The sequence below is a fragment of the Poecile atricapillus genome, chromosome 11, assembly GCF_030490865.1.
Source record: "Poecile atricapillus isolate bPoeAtr1 chromosome 11, bPoeAtr1.hap1, whole genome shotgun sequence".
Classification (NCBI taxonomy): Eukaryota; Metazoa; Chordata; class Aves; order Passeriformes; family Paridae; genus Poecile; species Poecile atricapillus.
The window spans coordinates 1,973,338-2,000,062 of record NC_081259.1 but is presented as its reverse complement, the minus strand read 5'-3'; the positions used below and the strand labels follow the sequence as shown (position 1 = coordinate 2,000,062).

At 42.9% G+C, this 26,725-nt stretch overlaps 1 protein-coding gene across 1 annotated transcript in view; it reads left to right on the top strand.

Moving 5' to 3' along the window:
• The window catches only part of MAP2K1 (mitogen-activated protein kinase kinase 1), a 32,368-nt gene extending 6,053 nt beyond the window's left edge, over positions 1 to 26,315 (top strand). The window contains exons 2-11 of the mRNA XM_058846495.1: positions 8,366 to 8,576; positions 10,169 to 10,315; positions 13,550 to 13,627; positions 14,112 to 14,163; positions 19,383 to 19,507; positions 21,615 to 21,822; positions 22,269 to 22,333; positions 23,574 to 23,635; positions 24,505 to 24,550; positions 25,410 to 26,315. Coding sequence (XP_058702478.1) covers positions 8,366 to 8,576; positions 10,169 to 10,315; positions 13,550 to 13,627; positions 14,112 to 14,163; positions 19,383 to 19,507; positions 21,615 to 21,822; positions 22,269 to 22,333; positions 23,574 to 23,635; positions 24,505 to 24,550; positions 25,410 to 25,523 — 1,108 coding nt within the window. The 3' untranslated portion in view covers positions 25,524 to 26,315. The remainder of the gene's footprint in view (positions 1 to 8,365; positions 8,577 to 10,168; positions 10,316 to 13,549; positions 13,628 to 14,111; positions 14,164 to 19,382; positions 19,508 to 21,614; positions 21,823 to 22,268; positions 22,334 to 23,573; positions 23,636 to 24,504; positions 24,551 to 25,409) is intronic.
• The last annotated feature ends 410 nt before the right edge of the window (positions 26,316 to 26,725 follow it).

Genomic DNA, 26,725 nt, shown 5'->3' with positions numbered 1-26,725 from the left:
GTTGCTTTGCAATGAGTGCAGAATGAGACCATCACCTCCTGCCTTGGCAGAGCACGGGGAGCCTGAGAGATGCTGGAATTCAGAAATTACAGCAATTCCTGAGCAGCACATATTTTAATGGAGTAGTCTCAGGTCTCTGTCTCAAGAGGAGCAAATCACCTGTGAGATTTTCCAGTGTTATCTCACAGCCAAAAACAGGGATTGAGAGGCTCTGGGTAAACCCAACATGTAGCTGAATTATTTATTGGTATAACAACAGTGCAGCTGTTGTTAACCTGGAAAAAGGGGTTTTGTGTTAGCACTGACTTAAAGAAACCCAAACATGAAAACTGTGGGGAATTTACAAAATTGTGAAAATTGTGAGGCAGGAAATACACCAGCCAGTTTTTAGGGTGGATTTTGACTATGTATTACACTGTGTACAGGAGAAACGTTGTGAAATGAGCCAAGGAAGGAATTTTCTGTGAGGTCTGATAAACCTTTCCATCTCATCTTTAGGTAGCTTGTTCCCTTTCACTTACTAAATTCTAAATTTTCCAGTAAAAAAGCTCCTCCCTCTTTTTGCCTGTGTTACCTTTTTTACAGCTGCATTTGTTCCCCCACCATTGCCCTGGGGGTTGGCTGGGCTGTGTAAAGTGTGCAAATTCCTCTGCCAAAACACAAGAATGTCTTTTGGAGGAAGAAATGTCAGCTGGCAAAACTGAATCTTTGGGGAATAATGTTCTTTCTTCCAAAGACTTCTTAATTTTTTATTTTTTAATTTATTTTTTTTTTCGAGGAAGCGGTGGATTTATTTTTCTAACCACTTGTGTCACTAGAAATTAGTGATCAGGTGATTCCTGCTTTGATAAGTGCTCAGTATTACTCAGACAAAATCGTGGTTACACTTTGGAACAGAAGTGCAAGGCTTCCTGCCCACAGCAAGGGAACAACTGGGAAAGGCTCATTCAGTGCTCAGCTTCTCTTGGCAAACATCTGTGGAGGAGCCTTTGTCATCCTGAGTCGTGTCTGAGCAGGAGGAAGGTGGATTCCAGCAGAACTTCTCCCTGCTGACAGCTCAGGATGGGATTTCCACCTGGATCCAGCCTCATCCAGCAGCAGGAAGCATCATCCCTGACAGGGGATGCAAAAGGAGCAGATGATTTTACTTTACATCCTGAGCACCAGGATGGAGATATTCCAGCAGTGTGGGATTCTTTGGATGAACAAGAACCTTCTTAAAAACCTCCTTATGGGTTTTAATAACAAACCCTTGAAACTTCCTGGCAACTCTTCTTCCTTTCTTGCAGGGTTTTGTACAACTCAGCATTGTTCTGTGCTTTTCCAGAACTTTTTTTTTTCAGTGTGGTGGGAAAATGAGTCAGCAGATTGCAGAACACATTCTTTTGGGAAAAAAATGTTCTCTTTGGATATAGATACGTGAATATTTCTGTATGTGTTGGTACACTTGATTCATATATTAAGTAAAAGTTACTAATTTCTTTCTCTAAATGGCTGTGCTGACAGATATTCAGTGTTATGTAATCCATCCATTTGAAATACAGGATAACCTTCCATCCCTGGCTTTCTCACAATCCCAGTTATGAGGTTTTTTGGTCTGTTTCAGACAGTTTCTGGCAGTTTCTTTTCCTGGTCCTGGTCATTTTGGCACTGGATGGAGTTTGTCCTGCTGTGCTCTGGGCTCAGCCCTTGCACAGAGGAGTCTCAATTCTAATCCTGGCCTGTTCAGGAGCCTTGTAAACTGATCCTGTAACTTCATCTTTTTTATTATTGTAGTGTTCCCCAAAGGCTGTGTAGCCACCACATGGGGCAGTTGGGAAGATATTGTTACTGTGACTATTGCATGTGTTCATCCTTTGTTTTTGTCATTATATTTAACTCCTGCTTCAGAGACAATGGAAATGCAGGCCTATGTAAATATATGTGTCAGCTGATGATCAGAATTTATAATTCTGTGTATCTTCTGTGTTCTACTTTAAATATCCAATCAATAAGTTCATTTTTCTGTCCATAAGGAAGTTTTAATTATGCTGTGGTTCCTTTATCCTGATAACGTGTAGTGTTGGCTGGGAAAAATCCGTGGTGCACAGACATGAAAGGGAGATGGAGAGCTTGGATTTCTGGTCCTGAAGGTTTGGCTGTAGAATTTCTTAACTTGAGATTACAAAGTTGATTTAGGGCAAATTCTGAATGCAATGGTCTAGTAAGTCCTGAGGAAACCTCTTAACTCAGAAAAGAAGCCCAAACTCCCTCTCTGTGGCATGGTTTAACCACAGAGCTCAATATGCCAAAGGGTTTGCAAAAGTTTTCTGGCAGCTCCTGCTGCCACTCAGGGTGAGGGGCTGGAACACCAAGGGATGGGAACAGCTGCAAAAAATCTGATGGGGAGAAGCACCCAGGGCATGAATCCTCTGTGCCCCTGCTGGCAGCGCTGGCTTTTCTGTCTGCTGAGCTCTGCCTTCAGCTCACACGTGTTCCATGTGCTTTGGCTTAGGGGAGGAAGCTGCAGCGTTTAATGGGATGGTGGTGAGGCAAAAGAGAAGGAGGCTTAAAGCAAAGATTTCCCCCCAACAGCTCAGCCTAAAGGGAATTTTGGAAGTTCAGCTGTCCAGAGACCCAACAGGAGATCTGAAGTTGTGTCATCTCTTTTCTTCCTTAAAACTCATGCCTTTCAGCCTTAGAAAAATGAGAATTTGCATTGAGTTAGGGTAGCAGGATACTCTTTTGGACAGAGCAATGCTTTTCTAATAGTTTTGTTTTGCATGCCTTTTACTGAGAAATAGATTTTAATCAAATGCCTCTTAACTGGGTTGTGTTTTTGGCTTTTTTTCTGGCAGTATTAAACCTGACTCTATGCCATACAATGTCACTGCAATGTGGAAGTGGATGGTGTGTTAGATATTAGGGAAAAACTCTTCCCTGTGAGGGTGGGGAGGCCCCTGGATCCCTGGAAGTGCCCAAGGCCGGGTTGGATGGGGCTTGGAGCTGTCTGGGATGGTGGAAGGTGGCCCTGCCATGGCAGGGGTGGGACAAGAGGAGCTTTAAGGAACCAGTCTGTGATGTTCAGATGATAAATTCACCTAGAAATCCCACCTAAGTACAAGGGAATTTTTTTAAGATCCTCTAACGCATTGCAAGGATTGAAGATCAACAAGGGTTGAAAACCAGTGTAGTTTTCCAAAACAGACTCCTTTACATTTATAGGGAATTTGGATTTTTTTGAGTTGTTGCTCTGACTGCAAGTTTTATGAGACTGCACTGGGGTTAGACCAGACAGACACCTGTGCTCTAAGCTGGGAGACTTCTGGAATTACATTTATCTTCCATGTTATTCTTTGTTCAAGGAAAAGTTTAATAAGAATTTGTCTTGTTGCCCAGGTTTGGCAGAGTCACACAACATAGTAGTCTGTCTTCTCAAAACCACAGAATGTCTTCATGTTCCTAACACTTAATTTCAGCTCCCTGATTGAGGTTGTTCATGGAAATTATGTAGTGAACTGCCTACTTTCTTCTCCAAATTGACAGTTGTGTGGGTTTGGGGAAAGCATTAATGTCACTGTTCTGGAAAACAACCCCCAAGCTTTGTATCCTCATGCGACAGGAGATCTGAAAGTGAAAGTACTTCTTGATGCTTTCACTCATGCTAATTGTTCAGCTTGCAGCACTGATAGTAATGCCTTTGAACAGATATTTGACAAATTACTGGTAAAGACTCTCTGATTTTTTTTCTTTTTCCCCTGCCACATTTTTTTCTTCTCTCTCTGAAGTAGAGTTGAGTAACAGCTTTACTGTAGCCTTTAGGGTTGAGTGTGTGATTAACTTAGCACTAACATGAATTTAAAAAAAAGAAAGCTCCCAGGGGTTTGGAGTACTGGTATTAATTAAGGACTTATTTTCTGGTTTTTGTTGTGCCATTATGTGCTAGCAGACTAAAAGCAACATTTCTCTTCCTCTTACTGCTTCCAAGAGAACAAGTGTGTTCTAAAACGTTCATGCATCTCCTCCAGGAGTGTTTTCCTCAATGCTCAGGTGGCTGTCCCCAAAACCAGGAGCTGAGAATCTCCACTTGCCTTGTGTGCATCTCTGTGTGCTGAGTGCTCTCACTCTGCTCAGTCTGTGACTCCTCCCTGCCCAACCTGCACACATGAAATAAAAATTTGCTCCTTGTGCCCTAACTCACTGCTCTGGCCCTGCAGTGCCCAGCTGTGTGTGATGTGCACGTGTTTGGTGGTTAGAAATCATGGGGGGGGGGGGTGAGGTTGGATGTTTAAAAAGAAAATCTGGAAAAAAATCTACAGCCAGCCCTAAAAAGAAGAGTGTGATGGGCTCAGAAAGTGACCTTGTGGTGGGATGGTGTTTGTGACAGGCCAGGGGTTTGTGGATAGGAGCATGTGCGTGTCTGGGAAGCAGAGAACAGGGTGCTTGGTGCTGCAGTGACTCCAGGTGTTGCTGGACATTTATTTCGGCTTCTTGTGTCCACCCAGGATTCTTTTACCCAAGCATCCACTTTTGGCCATTGGCAGAAGGTGAGGGACTGGGGGAGGTGAGCATTTAAAGATCCCAGGTGAGCTTGCCCAGGGTGGGGTGTCCCTGAGTCTGAAAAGCTCCCACATTCCCACGCTGTGATTCTCCTTGGAAAACCTTTCTCACCTGCACAAGGCAGCAGAAGGGCTGGGTGTGGGTTCCCCCAGGGTCCCAGATGGACAGGGATACAGGTGAGGTTTCTCCACACCCATCAGGGGTCAGTGTTTGGGGAAGGTGGGCTGTGTTTGAGTTCTTTCTGCGTTCTTTTCGAACTTGGGAGGTCACAGAAGTGCCAGATGGCCAGGGGGATGCTGCACTGTCAAAACACTTCCTTGAGCACAGAAAGGAAGAAACAATGTGAGTTAATAGGAAAGATCCTCCCTGATCAAATGTGGGTGGAGAGAATTCCTCCTCTGTGGCACCTGGTACCTCATGCTGCCCTTGGAAGACAGAAAGAAACAACCAGCTTTCCCAAAAACATGCCCTGAGTGCGTTTTCCTTTCAACTTTCCATTTAGTCAGGAAGAGAGAGAGATCTTGCAATAATTGTGAAGGCACTGCACTGAGTGCAGAGGTGTTTTCTGCTGCCTGTGCAGGGTATTTATCCTCCTGCCAGCTGAGTAGGAAGGTGTTTACTGGTGGTGTTGTGTGGGATTCCTCTGTTTCTTCAACAAATGGGGGAAGCAGCATTGACCTCCCCGTGGCTTCATCCCAAGGATCACCCTGTGAGAGCTGGATCCCATCCCTGGTGCAGTTTAGTGTGTGCTTGGCTTTCAAACCGCCAGCAATAAATTAAATGATAACCTATTGCTTTAGAGTAGTGCTTGGCACCGTGGTGCCCTGAGCTGATTTGATGATTTCCTGCTTTGATGGATCCCTGGCAAAGCCATGGTGCCTTGACAGTGAAAAACACAACTCCAAGACTGCAGCAGGTAATGGTGATGAATTTTAATAGGAATCTTTGTCTCTGAATAAAAGTTTTATATAAGATTAAGTAACTACCAGTGCTCCTTCTGGAGGCAGACAGTTGCACAGTAGCATGTTACTGTTTTAGCTGCCAAAGTTCCTGAACATTTTTGTGGTGCCTGGTGATGAACTGTCTGAAGTATTCCCTCTTCTGTGCTCTGTATGTGCTGGTTTCATTCGATTTGTGGAACTTCCTGTGTAATGATTTACTTTTCCACCTGTTTCTCTGTGCTTTGCAACTTGCTGTGATGATTTCACCTGGGAGAGTCCAGGTAACAGTCCCAGCTGCCAGGCAGGGGAGTGTTCCTACAGTAGTTGGAGTTAAAAACTGAAACTTCCAAAGTCCTGTCTCCTGGAAATACCCTGAGTAGATTACACCGATTTTGATAACAAAAATACACCTTCTATTTACCTATCTGCATTTTAAATTGATTAATGTCCTTCAAGCAAAGGATCAGAATGAAAAAAATCAATTCTTTCCTGATGCCTGACATTCAGTTATTATAGTTCTATTCTTATCATGAAACTAACTGGAGATGTTGCTAGTTACACTCTGAATAGTGATTCTGACAATGCAGTTGTTGGGTTCATATCTTTCAGATTAATTCACTTTACAGTTAGAGAATTGGTCCTGAAAATCTGAGAACTTCATTGCTCGACACTGCAAATAATGAAGGTTTTACCATTAAAGCTTAGAACATTCTGGTGATTTCACTTGGTGGAGAAACCTGAGGTGCTGAAACTCATGAGATCCAATACTTCCTCATCTGTGAGAGCTTTTGGAATCTTTTGACTTGTATTCAAGCAGGGACCTCAGCAATAATTCATAGTTTCAAGCAAGGAAACGCCTGTTTTAAATCAATACCAAGTTTATTTAGATTGAAACAGGCAACTTATTAAAGAAAAAAAAAGCTTTATCCAGACAAACATTAGACTAAATAGACATGATAAGTGCTATCCTAGCAAATTTTTTTTGTTGCTAAAGCATCAGTTGTTTGTTCCATCACACCAGCAGTCTGTCTGCTCCAAGTCATGTGTTCAAGCATCTCTGTGTTGTCTCCAAAGCCAAAAACCCCCTTCTGCCTGAGAGAAAAACTGAATAGTTGTTTTCTTCAAAGCACAGCAAGGAAAGCCTTGTTGCACCCTGTTTCTGTGTCTCTGGTTTGTGGGGTTTTTTTTAATTTCAAATGGACAGCCCTGCTTTACTCAGTAATCCATAAAATGACAGCAAGTTTCTTCTCAAAGCTTGTAAATTATAATGAAGGCTTGAGCTCTGTCTTTTCACAACAGTAATTTTCCAGGGTAAAACGTGGAGTTTGTGTCCAGCATTCGTTGCTCTGGAGTTTATTGCAGGAAAATAAGGAGTGCTTAACTTTTCCTCAGCTTTTCTCTTGTGATCATGGTGTAAGAAGAGCTGCTTCAGGTATATTCTAGGAAAGACACACCTCACTTTGACTGCAGCCTGGAATTTGTTTGCTTCACTGGGTGCATTTGATGGGGAAAAAATAAGCCAGTGATTAATCATTCAGTTTTTCATTTCTGAATTTCAGAAAATGTGTTTCTTTCTTAATGATTCATCTTTAAAACAGAGTCAGTAAAACAGATTAACTTGGATATTCTTGTAAGCTACGTATATCTTCGTGGGGGATTATTCAGTGGGGATACTCCAGGATTATTGGGCTGTGATTATACAGGTATAAAACATGCTATGAGGACAGAAATGGTGTTTCTCTTTAAAAGATAGCATAAAAACAGTTTTGCTTTGGTGCAGATACTTCATTTTTAATGTGAGACAGTTGTGATTGTAGCTGTGCATCCTCTCAGCTGACCAGCTCCTCACTGGGTGTCAGGGTGTCCCTTTGTACAACATATTTTCAAAGTGAACATTTTATGAAGTGATGAATAGAAATGGTTTTGATTATTAGTGAAATTTAATATTTTTTTAATGGAAAGCAGTTCCAGTCTTCATACTTCTGAAGAAATAGATTCTCTTCCTCAAATTCTTCATCCTAGCAACACTGTATTCCCTGGGAACATTGCATTAAATTTGGTGAAGCAAAACAGGTATTTGCTGTTAAATATTTACTCTTGAAACAACTTATTGTTGCAGTTGGAAGCAGGAAATTTTAAAGGAGCCTTTAAGTTGTCATATTGGAATGAAGAGTTTCCATAGGAACTGAAGTTGTTAAAATGTTCCTGGAAAACTGAACTTGTGTCTGTAGTTCCAAACTTAATTCCTGTATAAAGTTTTGTTTTTCTATTTTGTGTTGCTTAAAGATGTTAAAATGGGGTTTTCAGCAGATATGTCCTTTAACAAAATTAAAATAAGCTTAGAACCTTTGGGTCAAAGACTTTCACATTTTCAGTGACCGTGTTTTGAACCTGTGTTTGGCTGGGCTTGATGACTTTTTACTGATACTCAAATGAGAAACCTCTGAATGAATTGTTGGTTATACAGTCCTGTGAAAACCAGTCAATAAAACATTTAGGCAAACTCTGTAGGAAATTACAACACAACCTTGAAAACACACAACTAAAAATAGCGTGGAGTGCTGTGCTGTGATTCAGGAGCTCTCTCTGACCAGAAATGCAGAGTCATTAAGCCACTCCTGGAGGTGGTGAAACTCGGCATGCCTGGATTTGGACCTGACAGATGGGGAAACTGGGTGTCATGTGTTTGTCATTGTTTTATCTGGGATAAAACACAGTTTATTTAAATCAGAGTTGCAATAACATCTCACGGGGGTGACTGTGCAGGTCGGGTCCTTCTAAATAACGTGTGCAGGTGCAAAAATGGAGTGATTTTAACTCTGACCTCTGTTCCCTCACTCTTCCCCTCCCAGCACCGCTCAATCCTGCGCTTCTTTCTTGTGCAGGACAAATCTGGAAGCACTTCAGAAGAAGCTGGAAGAGCTGGAGCTGGATGAGCAGCAGCGAAAGCGCCTGGAAGCATTCCTCACCCAGAAACAGAAGGTTGGGGAGCTGAAGGATGATGACTTTGAGAAGATCAGTGAGCTGGGAGCAGGGAATGGTGGTGTGGTCTTCAAAGTGTCTCACAAACCCTCTGGCCTCATAATGGCAAGAAAGGTGAGAGCCAGAAAGAGCAGCTTGGGGGTGGTGTTTATAGAGCGTGTTTTCTCTGAAATACAGTGACTCTATTTAGAGAAATAATTGCTGTTGACACACAAAAATTACTATTTAATGCCAACTTTCAGAGAAGGGCATGTGTTTCCTAAAGTAGGAAAGGTTGCACTTCCTCATCCTCTGTGAGCTTCCCAGTTTTTCAGAAGAAGTGTCACATGTGCTAGTAATGAAAGGATTGGCATTTGTTCCTCCTTTTTCCTTCTCACTCAGAAGCAGACCTAAAAAAGAAGGAGGCCTAAAAAATTACTGGAAGTTATAAATTAGACAAAAGTGGCAATATTCTGTATTCTGGGCAATAAGTTTAGAGGAATGGAAAAGGTATCACCTGTCTTAAGAGCTTCCTTCACAGGCACACACCAGGAAAGGGCCCCTGGATGGGACTGGAGAGGAAAAGAACTCAAAAAACTGGGAATGGGGGAATGCATTGGAGTTCAGTGACATCTCCTGTTCTGTAGTTCCATCCTGGGATGCAGTTTCTGTGCAGGAAGGGATTTTTCCATCTCTGAGAGTATTTTTCATGCTTTACAACCTGGAGCAGTTGTGACCTAGTTTGCAGGAGAACTGAGATGATTTTTTTTTTTTCTTTTGGCTGAAATAGCTGGGTGGTTTTATTCTCATTTAGTTTACATGAGAAGGTTTCACTTCCTGTCACAATCCCTGGGAACAGAACACTCATCCTGGGACCCATTGTTTTACTACACTGGGAACTTCCCTTTTTTAAGAAGGGGACAGCATCGTCTCCAGCAAAACTAAAGGAAAATTTGCTAAGAATAAACTGGGGACACTGGCAGTCTGGGGAGAAGCAAAGGAAAATGCCCAGTTCTAGGGATGTGAGAATTACAAAATGCACAAGTCACTGAGGTTTTCTTGAACTAAATCAATTTAATTGATTTTTGTTTTTTCACCTGCTGTGGGTTTAACAGGAAATTTTTCCCCAATTCATTAATATTTGATGCAACTGTTTGCTGAATTGCGATTTTTCATCCATTTATTAACCAAAATTTCATTTCCATAATTCTCTTTCCAGAATCTTTCCTTTCACCTAAAGAACACACTTGTGTTGTATGGGATAAACAGTCTTGGGAGGGAAAAAGTATTGGGGAGCTTTTAATTGGAGGTTCAGCTCATTCCTTGCACTAATGCTCTACAAACACCTGGACAGATATTTTTCAGCAGCTGCCTCTGAGTCAGTGCATCTATGACACATTTCCCTAAGGAAATGTGCTGGAACTAAAAATTTCTGCTGGAGAAGTATTTTGTGAAAAGAGGATGGAATTCCTGCCTTTTCATGGGTGCTGTGTTGTGGTGTTTTCCCTTGGCCACTAGGAAAACAAGGATGGGGTATTTTACAGTTAAATTGTAGAATAATTTGGGTTAGGAAGGGCCTCTGGAGGTCATGAGATGCTCAAAGCAGAGTCAGCTCCAAGAGCAGAACATGCTCAGGGCCTTTCAGAGAGTATTGAAAGCCTCTCTGAATGGCACAAATCAACCCTGAAGAGTAGATTTTCTTTTATTTAGTGGTCTTCTTTTTGCAGTTAATCCACCTGGAGATCAAGCCAGCCATCCGCAACCAGATCATCCGGGAGCTGCAGGTGCTGCACGAGTGCAACTCCCCCTACATCGTGGGCTTCTATGGAGCCTTCTACAGTGATGGGGAGATCTCCATCTGCATGGAGCACATGGTGAGTGCTCAGGAATGGGTTAATCACTGATGGGGACATCTCCATCTGCATGGAGCACATGGTGAGTGCTCAGGAATGGGTTAATCACTGATGGGGAGATCTCCATCTGCATGGAGCACATGGTGAGTGCTCAGAAAATTGATTTACTGGGAGTTATTCACTGAGCGTTCCTGTAAACCCTCAGTGCCACCAGCACTGCAGTCACCAAAGTTCTCTGCTCAGCTGAAGGTTTGGATTTGCTCTGCAAATCTGAGGTTGGGATTGGTAGGAGATGTTTTATCCCCTTCTCCAGTGTCTGCCTTGCACAAATGTAGCTTCCCAATTGCTTCTCTTTTATGCTTTTGTTGTATTTCAAAATATTTACCCAGTCTTGCTACTTAAACAATTGTTCTGATTTGGGTTCAGCTTTGTTCTTTCTGTAGAATGGACCAGATCACTCTGATACTGCAGGCTCTATTTTTTCTTATTTATGTGAATCCATATTTTGCTCCTTTTTCAAAATTTTAAGGAAAATGCAAACGTGAAGAGTAGTGAACAAGCCCAGAGGAATCTTACACAACTTTTTAATGCCAAAAAAAATATTTTTAACAGTGTTTCATTTTAATACAAAGTACACATTCTTCTCGACATCTGTTTGCCTTTCTCCAGCCATATGGACTCAAACCATGAAAAGTAAATTCTCTGCAATTAAAGGACAGTCAAATTTGTTGCCTCTCTTTGTGGAGATTTTTAACAACACAAAACACAATACAGCTGAAGACCTCTTTATTTTTTCCCCTGAAAAGAACAGTTTCTTTGGAGAGAAGCTGTATTTTTTCTGGAAAGTGCATGTGATTGTTTTAATGCTTCTCTGGTCCCTCAGAATTTTTAGAAGGAATCGATGGTTGCTTAGGAACGAGCGCTCACGATCCGGGTTTCAGGCATGTGAGAGCCGAGGGGAAGGTGTGCACCCCCCCCCAAAACACAAATTCCTGCTGGGAATTTGAAAGTTGAGCTCTCAAAATTGAAAGCAAGAGCGAAAAATAGGAAAGTAGGTGTTAAAAAAAACCCACTGTCTGGGCATTGTTTGAGAATATGTTAAATATCACAGGTGTGCACAGCTGTGGTTGCTGAAGGAGCCTGTGCGTTCCAGGGGGGAGATGGTGATCCAAGAGATCACGTGGAGAAATAAAAGGCCTAAAGAGTCTCAATTAATTTGTCAATGGGAAAATCACCAGCAGCAGTCAGGGTTTGTAGGTTCCTAAGCAGGGGATAATATATCTGACAGGGAATATTATGTCTGACAGCAAACATTTTCAATTTAAGAGAAGGCAGGGTGAAATCTGGTGGCTCAGTCTGGTCCAAACCAACGTTTTGACACGTAGAATAACTGATCAATAAGTTATGAAATCAAAAGAGAGGTGGATTATTTAAATTATAGTCCTAATTTAGCATAAAGCTTAATGCAGATCATTGGTAGAAGCTTTTGGTCTCCTTTCGGATAAAAGATTGGATGAAAATCTCCATTGTGGTCTTTTTTTTTATTTCAGTTGTAACCACTCAGAAATCTTATTTTTAGCAGCGGGTTACAAAACCTAAGCAGGATTATGAACAAAAAGTTGGAGGTGGAACAGGAATGGAACTTGAGTGTTTGATATTTTTAGGTACCTAAATTCAAGATCAGTGCCTAACTTTGCTTAGCAGCAGGTATTTAACAGGCAAAAGGACTGGAGGCAGCTCCTGCAAGACACTGAAGGCTGCAGCCAACACGAGGCAGCTGAATTGTGTTCAGCCTTGTCTAGGATCAGAGCTGGTCCTCAGGGAAAGGGAAAAAAGGGTTTTTTTTTTCTGTATAAAATTATGGTTAATATGCCAGTGTCTCAGCAGAGACAGCTGTCCAGAAATCCAGACTAGTTTAACAGGAGATTTCTAGAGATATTTTTTTTTCTGCTGGTGTATTTTTAATCAAGTGTGGAGTATGTGGGTGTGTTTTTAACAAAAATACGTGATCAGATAAGTATTTATATACTTCCCTTCTCATAAGAGTTGTAGATTTTAGTCCTCAAATAATAAACCTTTGTGTTCCAGTTTTTTTTGCTTTCACCAAGTGTAAATGTTGATGGAAACTTCCAAAGGGGAGGTTAAGGCAGAAGGCAATTAATTACTCCAGTTGTAATGGAGTGTTGGGAGTTATCCAGTGCTGATCCAGACAACAGGATATGGTTTTAAATTTGAAAAATAACTTTTCATATCTTTGGTTGTATATTCTCTGGTCCAGAGAATCCAGACTTTTTGCACAAGTCTATTGTTGAATCAGTTGCTAAAAATAAACAGCATTTTTCCCAGTTTTCCTTTTGAAAAGCTCTTAGCAACAGTGGGATATATTTGCCTTTGCTGGGGGTGTGTGTGCATGCAGGCAGTTTATTTAATCTAATAAACAAGGCCATGGCTTACCAGGGAACCTTCAAAACATTTTCTCCCAATTTTGGTTCCTTCTGTGCCAAACCAACCTTCCATCCTTGGGAGAGTCACCCTGGAGCTGCAGAACTGACAGAGGCAACTCCTCCTGTGCAGGGAGAGGAGTGGGACTGGGTTCTCTCCTGATCCTGGGCTGCCCAGAGCAGCTGTGGATGCTCCTGGATCCCTGGAAGTGCCCAAGGCCAGGCTGGATGGGGCTTGGAGCAGCCTGGGATAGGGAGAGGTGTCCCTGCCCCAGCCTTAGAGGTCCCTCCCAACCCCATCATTCTGGGATTTTCAAACAGAAAACTCTGTCTCTTCCCTTATGATGAGTTTTCAGCCCCATAATCAGGATCAATAAAATATTTTCTTTCTGTCTTTGGGGGAGGAGGATTATTATGGATGGCTGTGACAAGAAAAAAAATGCATTGAACTGAAAATGACAGAAACCTGTGAAATCCTGCTTGCTTGTCACTGTTTGTGGACAGTGCTTCCTTAAGGAGATCCAAACCTTGGAAATGCTGCTCTGGAAGAGCATTGTGTGCAGTGTTTATTTGAGTGGATGTTGTAACTGGCCAAATGTTTGTTTAAAATAAACACAAACCCGACTGATTCCTCCTGAGGAGTGATTTATTTGTTTCAGATTTGCACCACAACAATGTTAAAGCAAACGTGAAGAGCAATTTTTTTTTTATTTTTTTTTTTTCTTTAACAAATTCAGGCTTCAATTTACAGCACTGCTTAAAATACTTTAGAGCAACTTGATTCAAGGTTGACTTTTCAAATATTTCTTATTAGGATGGTGGCTCTTTGGATCAAGTGCTGAAAAAGGCTGGGAGAATTCCAGAGCAGATCCTGGGCAAAGTTAGCATTGCGGTGAGTGGGAATGGCACATCTGGGGCTCGGCTGGGCAATCCAGGGATGAGGGAAAAGGGAATATTCCCCAATTTTCCAGTGTGTTTTTTCATTTTTCAGTTTCTTTTCTGAAGCATCTTTGTACGTGGTAACTGTGGGCACTGGGATGAGTAACACATTCTGCTGTGTGTGCTTGGACTCGCTGCTTTTGGATCAGTTGATGCTTCTGGAGAAGAGCTGAATTAACACTTCCTTGTTTTTCAGTATTACCTTTTCCTCTCCGTTCTGCAGCAAGCTCTGTGTGCAGAACTTCCAGGAAGGGCTTGGATTTGTTTTTCTCTTTTCTAGTCTGAGCTGGAGGTACCCATTAAAACTCAGTGTTGATTGGCAGTGATTACGTTTTGGGATTTCTGTTAAGCTGCATGCATTTGGAATTCTTGTACAGACAAAGCATTCAACTCTCTCTTCTGCTTCCTAAACTAATTTCTTTTTCATTTTTGTCTAGGTAATAAAAGGACTCACATATCTGAGAGAAAAGCATAAAATAATGCACAGAGGTGAGATAAAAGTTTGTGTTGTAACTTTCCTTGAGTATAATTTTTATTCACATTAAAATACCTCTTTTTTTCTGTGCTCGGTTCTTTGTGGTTCCACACGACTTTGGTTCAAAGGGATTTTCTTGGGCAGTGTAAGGCAAACTTTTTGTTTTAAATCCAAATCTCTTAGCATGACTATCAGGTGTCTTCAGCTTCTGTCTTCCTGCTGCTTATCTGGGTTTATAATCTATGCTTGAGCTGCTGTTCTTGCATTTTATGTGCACACAGAACTTGTCTGTGTTTGAGACTGATTGCAATTAAAACCTCTGACCTAAATTTCATTTGACTGTTCAGTAGTCATTGCCATTAAAATTTTTAAAATAAACTCTCCTTTTTTCCCATCTGTCTTGCATTCACATGCTGTTTATTGAGAGCTGTCATGCAGAACTGCATCCTCTTTTAGATTAAAACAATTTAAAAAACATCTAAAATGGGAGTGTTGCTTTTCCTGGGTCTTTAGTTACTTTAGAATAAATATATTGGATTATTTTCTGATTTTAGTTTCCCTTTTTAAAATCCAGCTCCTCCATTAATCTGTTGCATGTTCCATTAAAGAAGAATGACCCTTGGAACAGTAATAAATCCATTATTGCTGCCGTGGCTGTGATGTAAAGGTGGAGCTGGAGCAGTGGTGGTGCCCTGTGTGCAACCCACAGCAGCTGCTGGAGCACAGGAGAAGATTCAGATTATAAAATATCTGCAGCAGACATTAATACACGTCTAAATTTACATTTATTGCAGGAATCAGCAGTCCCAGCTTGCACAAGCTGTTGTAGGATCACCTTACACATGAAAGTTGTGTTTATCACACATTCCTGGCTTGTGGGGTTTTTTTAAAACAAATATAGCTCTCTTGTGGAGCAAAGAGGTTGGAGGGAGACTCTAAACATTTCTGGTGACAGTTTCAAAGTCATTTGTCTCTGCTCAGAGCATAAGGACTCTAGGGAAAGAGATCACCTTATTTTAGGGCATCCTGGAAGAGTTACTGCTGCTGCTTCTTGTTCTCAAGTCAGCCACAGCAGTGGGCTGTTACTATGTTGGTTGCTTGAGGTTTTTGGGGTTTTTTTAGGTTGATCTTGCTCAGCTGAGACAACAGTTTTTATTTATTTATTTTCAGTTTTACAATCTGTAAATCTGATAAATCCAAAATGAAGCCCTCCTGATCTTGTTGAATTGCAGCTTAACCTCACGGTATTTGCTACACCAGAGATTACACTGCAGGTTCATGGACCAACAAATTCCTCTTCTACAACAAAAATCCCTCTTCCACATTGTTTCCAGTTTTACTGGGTTGAGTGTGCCCTGCAGTGTAAAATTCCGTGTCCACACTGTGGTTTTTATTTTTCAGCTCTGTTTCCATCCTGTGTGCTCTGACAGCAGCAGGAGTTTGTGACCCTGTGCACTTCTTGCAGAAGCTGCTCTGTGATCACATCACATCTGTGATGTCTGATAAAGAGGGAGCCAAAATGACATTTTTGGAGTTGACCATGGCTGGTTTTGGCAGCTAAAAGGAGAATCAGTCAGAACAGTGAGTGGTTTTCCCATCTCTGGACAGCCAGAGCCAAACTTGCAGCTTCTGTCCTCGATGCTGTCCATGGGTCTGTCTGTGCCACAGACTCTGTGCATTATTTGGACACCCCTTATGAAGGTTGGAGTGCAGGTGAAGCTGCTTCTGGCAGTTTTTCCAAACTGCCTCTTCCTTGGATCCCAGCTGAAATAAACAATGCTGGTAAAAGCACTTTTCCTGTAACTGTGTCAGCATTATTTTATACACAGCTCTAATAATTGCAGATTTCTGTGCTTTGCTTTCTCTGCTGCACTGACAAGGTGAGAACAGCATCTCACATGGGCTGCTTGTTCTCACTGTCCATCCCTGGGGAAAATGTGTGCACTTGGTGGGCTTGTTTTCAGCAGGATTTATTGGAGTTGTGCTGTGGGGAGAGTGGGTGACTTAAAAATGGAGAGACATCCCTGTTAAACATGAGAACATAGCAACAAAGGGCCAAAAAAATCTGTTCTTAAATCTACAGGCTTGTGTGAACTCATTTGCAGGAAGGAATTTCTTCCACTGCTGTGTTTTATTACTTGTGTGGCAATATCAGCAAGTTTGGAATATTTAACCTAAAGTGCTTCCTTGCACAGCTGTGTCCTGGACTGAGGAAAACTGTTCACTTGTCATTCCAGACAGCTCAAGGAAGAAGTTTTTGGGGCTTGTTAGAGCAGGAATGGAAAATACAGTCCTTTTATTGAGGAAAATACAGTTCTTTTATAGAGGGTTTGCTCATGTGGAGCGCTGGGCTTTGTGTTCTGCTCCTCTCTGAACAGACAGGAATGAAATCACAAAACCTCTGGAAGTTAAACTGGTGGGATCCAAGGCAGGCACAGGAAAGGAAGGGGTGAGGAGCTTGACTGTGCTGGATATTTTAATAATATCTTCTCTTCTGTTAAATAAAGGTATCTGTTGTGCTGTAGGAGTTTAATCCTCTCTGGAAAGTCTCTCCTTGCAGAGAAGCTGCTTTGTAAAGTTTTGAACCCCAGCTGGAGGCAGCAGGAACCACCCAGCAGGGAAGTGTCACTGCTCTGGTCCAGGGTTGCAGTTCCAGAGGATTCTCGTGAGATCCTGCCTTGGGAAATGGGAATTGATTGGAGGATCCCAGTAATGTGCTGCAGGGCACATCTCTGCTCTGTGTCCTCACATGTCTGCTCAGTAGCTGGTACAGAGTGAATTCTGGGCTGAAGGTGTTGTGGCAACATCCAGGGCCACCCTTCAGAATGAACTTGAGGGGCAGAGCAGAGAAAGGAACCTCTTCCAAAGATTATCAGACATTCTGGAAACTTCTCTGTGTTACCAGCTCCCTTTGCAGTGTCATAAATCCATCCCCCTGGCAAAGGACTTCTCTAGAATTCTCTTCCTGGCTTGTCTGGGATGGTATATAAAATATCTTGCACTTTCTTTAAAACTGAAATGCTTACATAACACATTTTGTGCTCCTTTTGTCTGCTCTTTGCAAGTTCCAGCATACATTTTGCAGGATGCTTTGGCATTCCTGTTCCTCTGGCAATACAAATCTCTGGTTTCCAGAGAAACTGCTCAAGTGCTCAGAGGCTCTGGAGTGAAAATAGAATAGGTGCTACATTTAGAGGGGTGGAGAGGCAGCCTTCCAAACATCACACTGATCACATGGGATGCCTTGTGTGGAAAATGAAAATACTCCAGGGAGGAGAAGCTTTGTGCAGAAATCCAATGAGGAGAAGGGGTTGCTGTGCTGGTCTGAGAGCTGCAGTGTGGCTCTGCCACCTGCAAAACCACTGAGGGGAAAAGAGAGACCAGGGGGATTCTGAAACTTAAAGATGCTCACAAACAGAATTTGGTTTGGGGCACTGACAGTGGAATGGTAATGATTTTTTCTTTGCCATTTAATTATGAAGTATCAATAAACTCTGGAGATGAAAGTGAGAATTTACATCTTTGTTCTGAGTTGAATTTGTAGCTGTGCACAAGTCTGGGTACCTGGGGTCTGTTCAGGCTCTGCTGTGCTTCCAGGGTGTTTTGCAAACACTGTTTTTTCCACCTTGCTTTTGCACAGAGCTTTGGCTGCAGATTCCTGTGCAGTTGGGAATCTCTAATCTCTGCTCACTGCTTCCCTGCTCCAGCTGCTTGGGCTTTGGCTTTGGTTGTTTTTCAGCTCCTGCTGGAGTTTAAACTGCCAGGTCAGGCTCCCAGCCTGGATTCTTCCCATCCCTGTGGTGAGGTCTCAGCAGGCAAGGCTTGCCCAGAGGCAGAGCTTGCAGGAGGTCCAGCTGTGTGCCCAGCTGGCCAGAACCTCTCCCAGGGGTGGGGAATTGAAAGCAGCACACACAAAATACCTGCCTGGATTTTCCATACCCAAATCAGACCAGGAAACTGTACCTGGAGAGTTTCAGTTGCCTGGAAAGGGATGTCAGGGACAAAAATATAGAGCCACAATTTCCCAAGGTAGATAATTATCCAAACTTTGTGTTACTGCTCAAAAGGGAGCTGGGGGGAAACAGCTGAAATTGTTTTATTGTCCCCTCCCCATGGATTTCGCTCAGTGAGGTATAAACCTCCTGCATGGTGATTTTTGTCACATCAGTGCCCTCTTCACAGGACATCCCAAGCAAAGGGCAGCTCCTGGGACAGATCTGTGCTTAAAAGTGAAAAACAAATGAAAATGTGACAACCTACAGACTTCTGAGTCTGCTCTAAAGTGAAATTATAATTCTCTTCCTTCAAAACAATTTTCCAATTCCCTTTTTTCTGCAGCATTACTCTGCCAATGTGGGCTGTTGGTTGCTTATTTTGATAATGTGTTGGTAATGACCAGCTAAGCAGTGAGATACAGTGAAAAACCTCCTTACAGCTATAAAAGAAACACTGAACACTTGTTCCCTGTACCTTTGTGTTCACAAAGAGCTGTTATTAGTTGCTAAGCTACCAGTGACCCTTATTAAATTTCCATTTAGGAAAAGTGATGAATTCAAAATGATGAGGGGGCTCTGTCACAGGAAAAAAACAACCTCAAATTATTTAAAACACACATTTTCAATAATAGGAAAATTATTTTTTCAGAGCTTTAAAACAAAAAAACAACAAAAAAACCCCCAAATCTAAACCAACAAACAAACCCAAGACCACCACCCCAAAAAACCCAAACCCAGAAAGCAGGAACCCACTCCAAGGAGTGTTTGGCCACAGGATGATTTCTGCCTATGTAGATATGAAGGAATGAGAGTGTGGCTGCTGTAATTCATTGACCTTTGTAAAATAAATATGTAGGGCCTCTTTATTGATCATTTCTAGGCAAAGTATCATCATTCAGGAGGAGTTATGCTGTTGCACACTTATTTATCTCAAAGGAGAGCATTTATCTGCAAGGAGGATGTGGATGCCCAAACCTAATATTTAATAGGGTGAAATCAAAAAGCTGACAATCTTTTTTACATGTGTGATTTGGAATATTTCTTTTTATTTATCTGTAGTTAAATAGAATCTGTGAGATGGATCTGGGAGGGACACAAATCTCTGATTATTCCAGAGAAAGGCCAGAACAGTGTCACAGAAGGGAAGCAAAGGGAAGCACGTGAGAATTCTCACCTTGCATTGTCAGATTTCCTGTTTTATCTCCTAAATTATCTTTTTTTTTTTTTTTTTTTTCCAGATGTGAAACCATCCAACATTTTGGTAAACTCTAGAGGTGAAATCAAGCTTTGTGACTTTGGTGTCAGTGGGCAGCTGATAGATTCTATGGCAAACTCCTTTGTTGGCACACGCTCCTACATGTCTGTAAGTACAGATTTAAGTGCAGATTTTACAGCTCTGGGTTTGTTAGGGTTGAGTTGTCCCAGTTCTGGTGATCAAACAAGAACCAACTGTTGCTGTTCAGCTCTTCCAGCATTCCAGGAATATTCTGATGTCTTATCAGAGTGTGTGGGGGGGGGGAAAGAACTGTTGCAGGAAAAACCAAAAAGTTGGAATATTTATAACATTCCAGAGGAGCTGGGGCTGTGTCTACACTGCAGAACCCAGTCAGTTCTTGCCTTTGGGGGCTGCACACTGTGTCTCCCAGAAAAGCCCAGTGTTTATGGTTTATTTTCCTTGGGAAATGTGGTTCTCTTCCCACTGCAGCATTTGCTGGGGTCGCTCTGTAGGCAAAGTGCTGCCTCACCAGCTCCTGTGGGATTGCTCCCACATCCCAGCGTGGCTGCAGCAACAGGAGGAATCCTGGGAGTGGGCAAGGAATTAATCTGGGGCTGTTTCCAGGGTGTTCTGTGCTCCTGGGGATGAGGAACACCTTGGAGCTTCTTTCCAGATGAGCTCTCTGCATGATGTGCAAGCCCCAGCTAATGGCAATAACAGCTCTTTTATTCTCACACACCTTGTTCAGCACACAATTAACTGCTGCACTTGTTCCCAGCTCTGGCTGTAGGATTAAAACCGTGGGCTTAGACTTAAAGAGAAAAAAGCTTTCATGCTGCCTCTGTTCAGCAGGAGACCTGCACTGTCCTTGTGCCATTTGTGACACACCTGAAATCAGCCTGGGCTTGAAGCTCTCACATCTGGGGGCTGTTGCTAATGAGCAAAAGCAAATCCACAGCTCCAGCTCATCCTTGCTCCTGCCTTTCCCTGGCTCTTCCAGAAGGGATGGAGCCAAGTGCTGTCTGCCTTCAGCTTCCTTCAATTTGTTGTTTTTACAGACTGAGGGTTGGCTTTGCTCTCTGGCATCACAGACCAAGCCACGAGGGGGATTTTGTCTTGGTAGTGAACACTACACTGCAGTAGCTCCCTTTTATAGATACAAAACCACACAGAATTATTACATACAAACATCCCTTTTTACCACATGGAGGTGTGTAAAAACAACAGAGTTTAACTTGAACAGATTTCTACATTTTAATTATATTTTTATAGCAAGTGCTCTGTTTCCTGCTCTTTCTCATCCACCCACCTTCCTTTGCCCTTATATTTTATAAAAATTGTGGGATTTGGACATTTCTATTGTCCAGCAGTTGTGTGGTTTCTCCAGATGGCTTTGGAACTGATTGAGGTGGGACACTGGAGAAAACTCAAATATAATCTCAGTAAATGCTACAAAACTAATTAAACAAAGCTATCACCCCCTTATGGCAGAAGGAAGAGGCTTTATTGCATTCTCACATTCTCTGAGAGGGAGTTTCAAATTACATATGTATTTCTTCAAGATGTGCATGTAATCAGAAAGGAATCTGCACCGTTTTGGTAAAATACGAGCTTGATTTTTAAAAGAGTACAGACAAGTGAACGTTTTCTTTGAGAACTCTGAGTAAAAATGGATTTAAGGGTGAAGTAGATCAATGTATTAATAATTTCTGGAACCATATTCAGCACTGAACATAGACTGACAAAGCAAGTGCAAAAATTAAGGAAAAGGAGTTGGTGCAGCACTCATCTGCTGGTTTTGGCAGAAGCAGGAGGTGGATACACTGCTCAGAACTGAGGATCTGTGAAGCACTGGAATAGCCAGATACACTCTGATCATGATTCAACTGACCAAAAAAATCCCATACTTAAATATCTTAACAGTGTGTGAATCTCCTGAAGACAATACAAAACACATTTTTGGCTGAGTCTGATCTTGCCTGCAGAGCCTTGTGTAATACTTCCATTAGATATCTGCTAAAGAAATCAAACAGCACATAAGAGGATAATTTCTGAAGAGTCTCACAGTTGTTTGGGGAACTTCAGGAAATACAGAGGACAGATTTCCAGGAAAATACCAATGAAGCCACTCATTTGAGCATGCTGTACTAATAAGTTGGGCTTTAGTCTTTTAGTTTATCCAGATTATTGCAGAATGTTATTTCTTTTTTTGTAATTTCTTGTTACAAACCTGCTTCCTCTCTGTGTTTTGCAGCCTGAGAGGCTGCAGGGCACTCACTACTCGGTGCAGTCGGATATCTGGAGCATGGGGCTGTCCCTGGTGGAGATGGCCATTGGCAGGTACCCCATTCCCCCTCCTGACTCCAAGGAGCTGGAATTGATGTTTGGCTGCCCTGTGGAAGGAGATTCTCCAGTCACAGAGACCTCACCCAGGCAAAGAGCACCTGGCAGACCCATGAGCTGTGAGTTACTCTCAAACTGATTTTCAATACCCTTCCCTGCCAGCTTCAAATCTTCACCTGATCCCTGCACAGTGGGGCTTTAAACTTCTAAAAAATCAGGGTTGTATTGGGCACCAGGCTCAGCTTCACTGGGAGGAGCCCTGTGAGAGCAGAGCACCAGAGACCCTTTTGCTGGTGGTTCTTGTGAACAGCCCCGTACTGAGATCCCAGTCTGTTACTCTGGTTCTCTCCAAGACGCTGATCCAAGGGCAGCAAGATGATTCCCAGTGACGTGAATGCTTTGGATCAGACCTGGAAATGTCTCCTTGCATGAAAGCATTTCCCAGTTGCTGCTGTACCTTTTCCCTGTAAATCTGCTGGGTGCCAAAAGTGCCAGGGCTCCCTAAAGCACCCCCACAGCCACGGAGGGAGAGTGACACTGATCCCTCCTCTCCATTTCTTCCCAGCCTATGGATCAGACAGCAGACCCCCCATGGCAATCTTTGAACTTCTGGATTACATCGTCAATGAGGTAATTTATAAACTTTAACATCTGCACTTTACAACTCTAAACTTTTAAAACATCCTGGAATTTGGGGGACTGTGGGGTTGGTGCTGTTTAGTCTGGTTTAGTCTTATGACTTAGTCACAATTATCTTTAAAATAGCTAAGCTCCAAGGCTGGTTAGAGATTTGTATTTTAGAATGGGTTGTTTCCAGTATTTTCACAAGTACCACTGAAACTTGTGTGACTCCACTGCTTGTGTTCTTCATAAAAAAAAAACCAAAAAACCCCCATGCTCATGTTAGCTGTCATTTGTAGCAGCTGGATGAATTATTGAAAACTGTCCACCTCACACATTTAAAAGGCACAGTTGGTGTCTGGGTCCCTGCATTGCCTGTGCCACTGATAACTTGATAAATTGCTTCTGTAACTCATCTGCTTGCAGAATTCTCTCAGATTACAAATCTATTTTGCATATTATATAACACCCCAATCTGCCAGCAGTGACTCTGGGAATAGAGTTAGCATTGAATTATTTCAGCTGCTGGGTCCTGCTCCTGCAGCATCCCTGAGGGGGTCAGTTTGGGCTGAAAAGCTGCAGTGGTTGAGTTGGGTGAGATTATCTTGTCCAACTTCTGATTTAGCACAAACTTCTTCAGCAGGAGCTGCTCCCTCCAGCACAGGCTGTGCACCAGTGAGGGAGGAGTGTCTCTGCTCTGTGCATAAAAGTAACTCAGGGCAAGGGTGGAAACTCCTCCTGATCCTGGAGCCAAGCCCTGGAGGATGAGGCAGTAACGTGCAGGGTTATGCAGTCCCCCTTCTTTATTTGTCAGAATTCTTTCTGAATTCAGAGCCTGAACAAACTCATTCCCAGGGACAGAAAATGTACATCAAAAGGATTATGGAACTAATGATGTGCAGGGCATCTTCCCTCAGCAGTGTGGAGAATGACAGGGTGCTAATTAGTGCTCTGAGCCTTCTTTAATGAGAGCTGAGGCTGTGCTCACCCCATTCAGGTGTGTGTGGAAAAACAGAATAACCAACCCACCAAAACCCACCCCATGCCAGAGAAAGTCTGATTTATTACTGAAACACCTGAGGTCCTGCAATTGGGAGTAATAACCCAAATCAGCCAGGGTTTTACAGCTTTGCTCAGATGTGGGACATGTAACTGGTAGGTCCCTGGGTAGGTTGTGCATCATCATGTATTAGTTATGCTGAATGATTGCTGATTTAAAAAATCTATTTATTCATTTATTTATTTACAGCCACCTCCAAAATTGCCCAATGGTGTCTTTGGTTCTGAATTTCAAGATTTTGTTAACAAATGGTGAGTATTTTCTCTGTGTTTTCTCTGTGGCTGAGTGGCAGAGGGACACTGGCTGGGCTCAGCCCTGCTTTGTCTATCAGGCACAGGCACAGAGTCCCTGCTCCAGGCCAGGGTGTAAGGATTGCAATCAGCACAATCCTCTTTGGGTGTTAATTGCCTGAAGTTCATCTCACAGGCTGCATCCAGAGGAACCCCAAGGCTTGGGGAGATTCCCCTCCTCAGCACCAAATTTGTGCTGTGTGCAGCTGAGAGCAGCCCTTTCCCAGCCTGGGCAGTGAGGCACAGCACACACAGCTTCTGCAAGGCTCAGGAACATCATCCTGCAGTGGGATGCACAATCTAGAACCTTCCTTGGCAAGAATCTGGCAATTCTTCCTTGCCCATGAACCAACACCTTCATCCCAGCAGGCACTGCCCCATCTCTTCACTTTCCCTCAGTGATGCCAGCACTGAACCAGTGCTAAGGGAGGCAGCTCACTGCAGTTCAAAAGTTTGTTTATTTATCAAATATCTGTGTTTACAGCTTCCAAAGGAAGGACAGTCATGCAATAGCCCTACTTGATACTGAGCTTGGAGACACTTGGGGCAAAGAAACCTGAGGGATAAAGTGGTTTGTGTTGTTTTAGTTGAAATGGGATTTATCTCCCCAGCTTGGTTTAGACACTCATCAGTGTCAGACAACTCGGGATTTCTTACCTGGAGCTGTGGAACCCACAGAAGGGAACTGCAGGCTCCCATCTCTGTCTGAGAGGCACCTGATGCTTTTATTGAGTGGTGTCATCAGAGCAACACAACCAACAGGACACAACTCAAGCCTTATTTTAGAAGATAATAGAGTGTAACTTGTGCACCACTTTGTGTTTTCCTAGTTTAATTAAAAATCCTGCTGAGAGAGCCGACCTGAAGCAGCTGATGGTAAGTGAAGGTTTTTGATTTGATGGATGCCTTTCCCAGGCAGGTTGGCAGATCAGAGCACGTGGCCTCGAGGGTGGCTGGTGGCCCTTGAGCAGCTCAGCTTGAGGAGGAACAGCTTTTCTGAGCTAGAGATCAAGGGGCTGCAGGTTTCACACCCTCCTACAACAGGGACTGTCAAGGAGATCAAAAGTCTTTTGTGGAGTCTGCCATTTGATAATCACAATGGGTGACTTAATTAACAAAAGAATTCTCTCTTGAGTTTATTAGTTAATAATAAAGTATTGATTGATACTTCTAGGAGGACAAAAGAACAAATTTCCACCTACCATATGGACTAATTAAATACATTTTTAATCATCTGTTCTGAAACACAAAATTTGTTCACTTTTTTATCAGCTTTGTCTTGCTAAGTCTGTAGAATTCCACACAAATCCTGCATTTTTTCCCTGTGTGAAATAACCATATCAGTCTCAGTGCACCCTTTTATGGTTTTAAGTGCAATGCCAGGACTTGGGTTGTTCTGCAGAAAATCAGGTTTTCCCTGGCCTGACCCTGCCACACAGTAATGGTGCAAAATGCAGGGAGACTTTTTATTACAAAAAGCCTTTCAGTGCCCAGGCAGACTTTTTCCAGAGTATCACCTCAAGTGGCTGAGTCACATCCTTACCATTTGTGTGGTGGCAGTGCCCTGCAGCAGGCACTGTGGCAGGATCCCTCTGGGGAAGGATCCCAGTGCCTGTTCTGCAGTTCTGTGGAAAACTCTCCACTCGTGGTTTGTAAAGTTTTCCAGCTCCAAGTGGATTTATGGTTCTGGCTGCTCCTGGGGGCTGGCACACTGACCCTGTTCTCCTGTGCCCAGATCCATGCTTTCATCAAGAGATCCGAGGCAGAGGAGGTGGATTTTGCGGGGTGGCTCTGCTCCACCATCGGCCTTAACCAGCCCAGCACCCCCACGCACGCCGCCGGCGTCTGAGCCCGGGGGCAGCTCCTGGACTGTACCTCTGGTGACAACGATGCTCTCCTGGTCCTCCTTCCTCAGCTTGTACCTGTTCAAACATGTATTTCACCTCTTAAGGAAGAATGTCTTGATAGCATGTGCCAAAACGGTTTTAAATCTCGTCCTAAACTAATTGGTATCGTACCGGGTTCCGTCGTTCACTGACCAAATGTAAGCTGTGTAAGTTCCAGTGCTTGCTGATTTTAGGTGATTATGGATATTCTTTCTTAATGAAAATATCACTGGGGCAGAGGGGTTGGCCCCTGGCTTGTTTGAACTTTATCAAGACTCTTTGTAAATCGTTGGTACTTCAATCATGCTTTCCCTGAGCTCCCCGGGCTCGGGATGCTCCGAGCCTGTCTGTGAGCATGCTTTGCTGCTGCCCAGCTGTTCCTGAAAGTTAGGCTCCAGTGTTGCTGTTGTCTAGAGATCTCTCTCTTTGCAGGTGAAGAAGGCAAGAGCTCTGCATTTCTTGGAATGTACAGGGCAATATTCTAATTGTAGACTTGTTCATATTTCTATATTTATTTTTCGAACATATCATCATCCTTGGATTTAGTGATGTATGTCTTTCTAATTGATTTTTAAAAGTTAGTTCTTGGAAGTGTCCTATGGAATCAAGACAATGATCCAAGCACTTTGCTTTCTTTTAACCTAAAGAGTCATGACAACTGTGTTTAGTGTCTAAAAGTGTATGAAAATCCTTTATTGTTTTATTCTCTCAGATGTTTAGCAATGGGTTCTCTTAATAAATATATTATCAAGTAACTTCTTGAAGCTTTTTTTAAAACTTGACCAAGGCTTTAATCCGGTCCCTGCACTATAAATTTCAGCTCTTTGAAAGGATGATTTGGATGAGGAAATGCCTGAAATTCCTCCCCAAAAGGAATCCCCATCAGCGGGACAAGAACTTCCACATGGCCAAAGGATCGGGTATCAAAGGGCTGGCACAGCCTGGGCCCAGCAGCGGCAGGAAATGACTCATTGACACATCCAGGGCTTCCTGCAGCCTGTCCTGGCTGGAATGAGACCTGAAGTGACAGCTGGGAGGGTGAAAATGAAACTCTTCCCTGAGCTTCACCTACAGCCAGCAACCAGAGCCACACCAGAGCCTTTTACTGTCTGCTGAAAGAAATACACAGCAAGGTTTGAGAGGTTTAACTCCCGCTTGGGGTCGT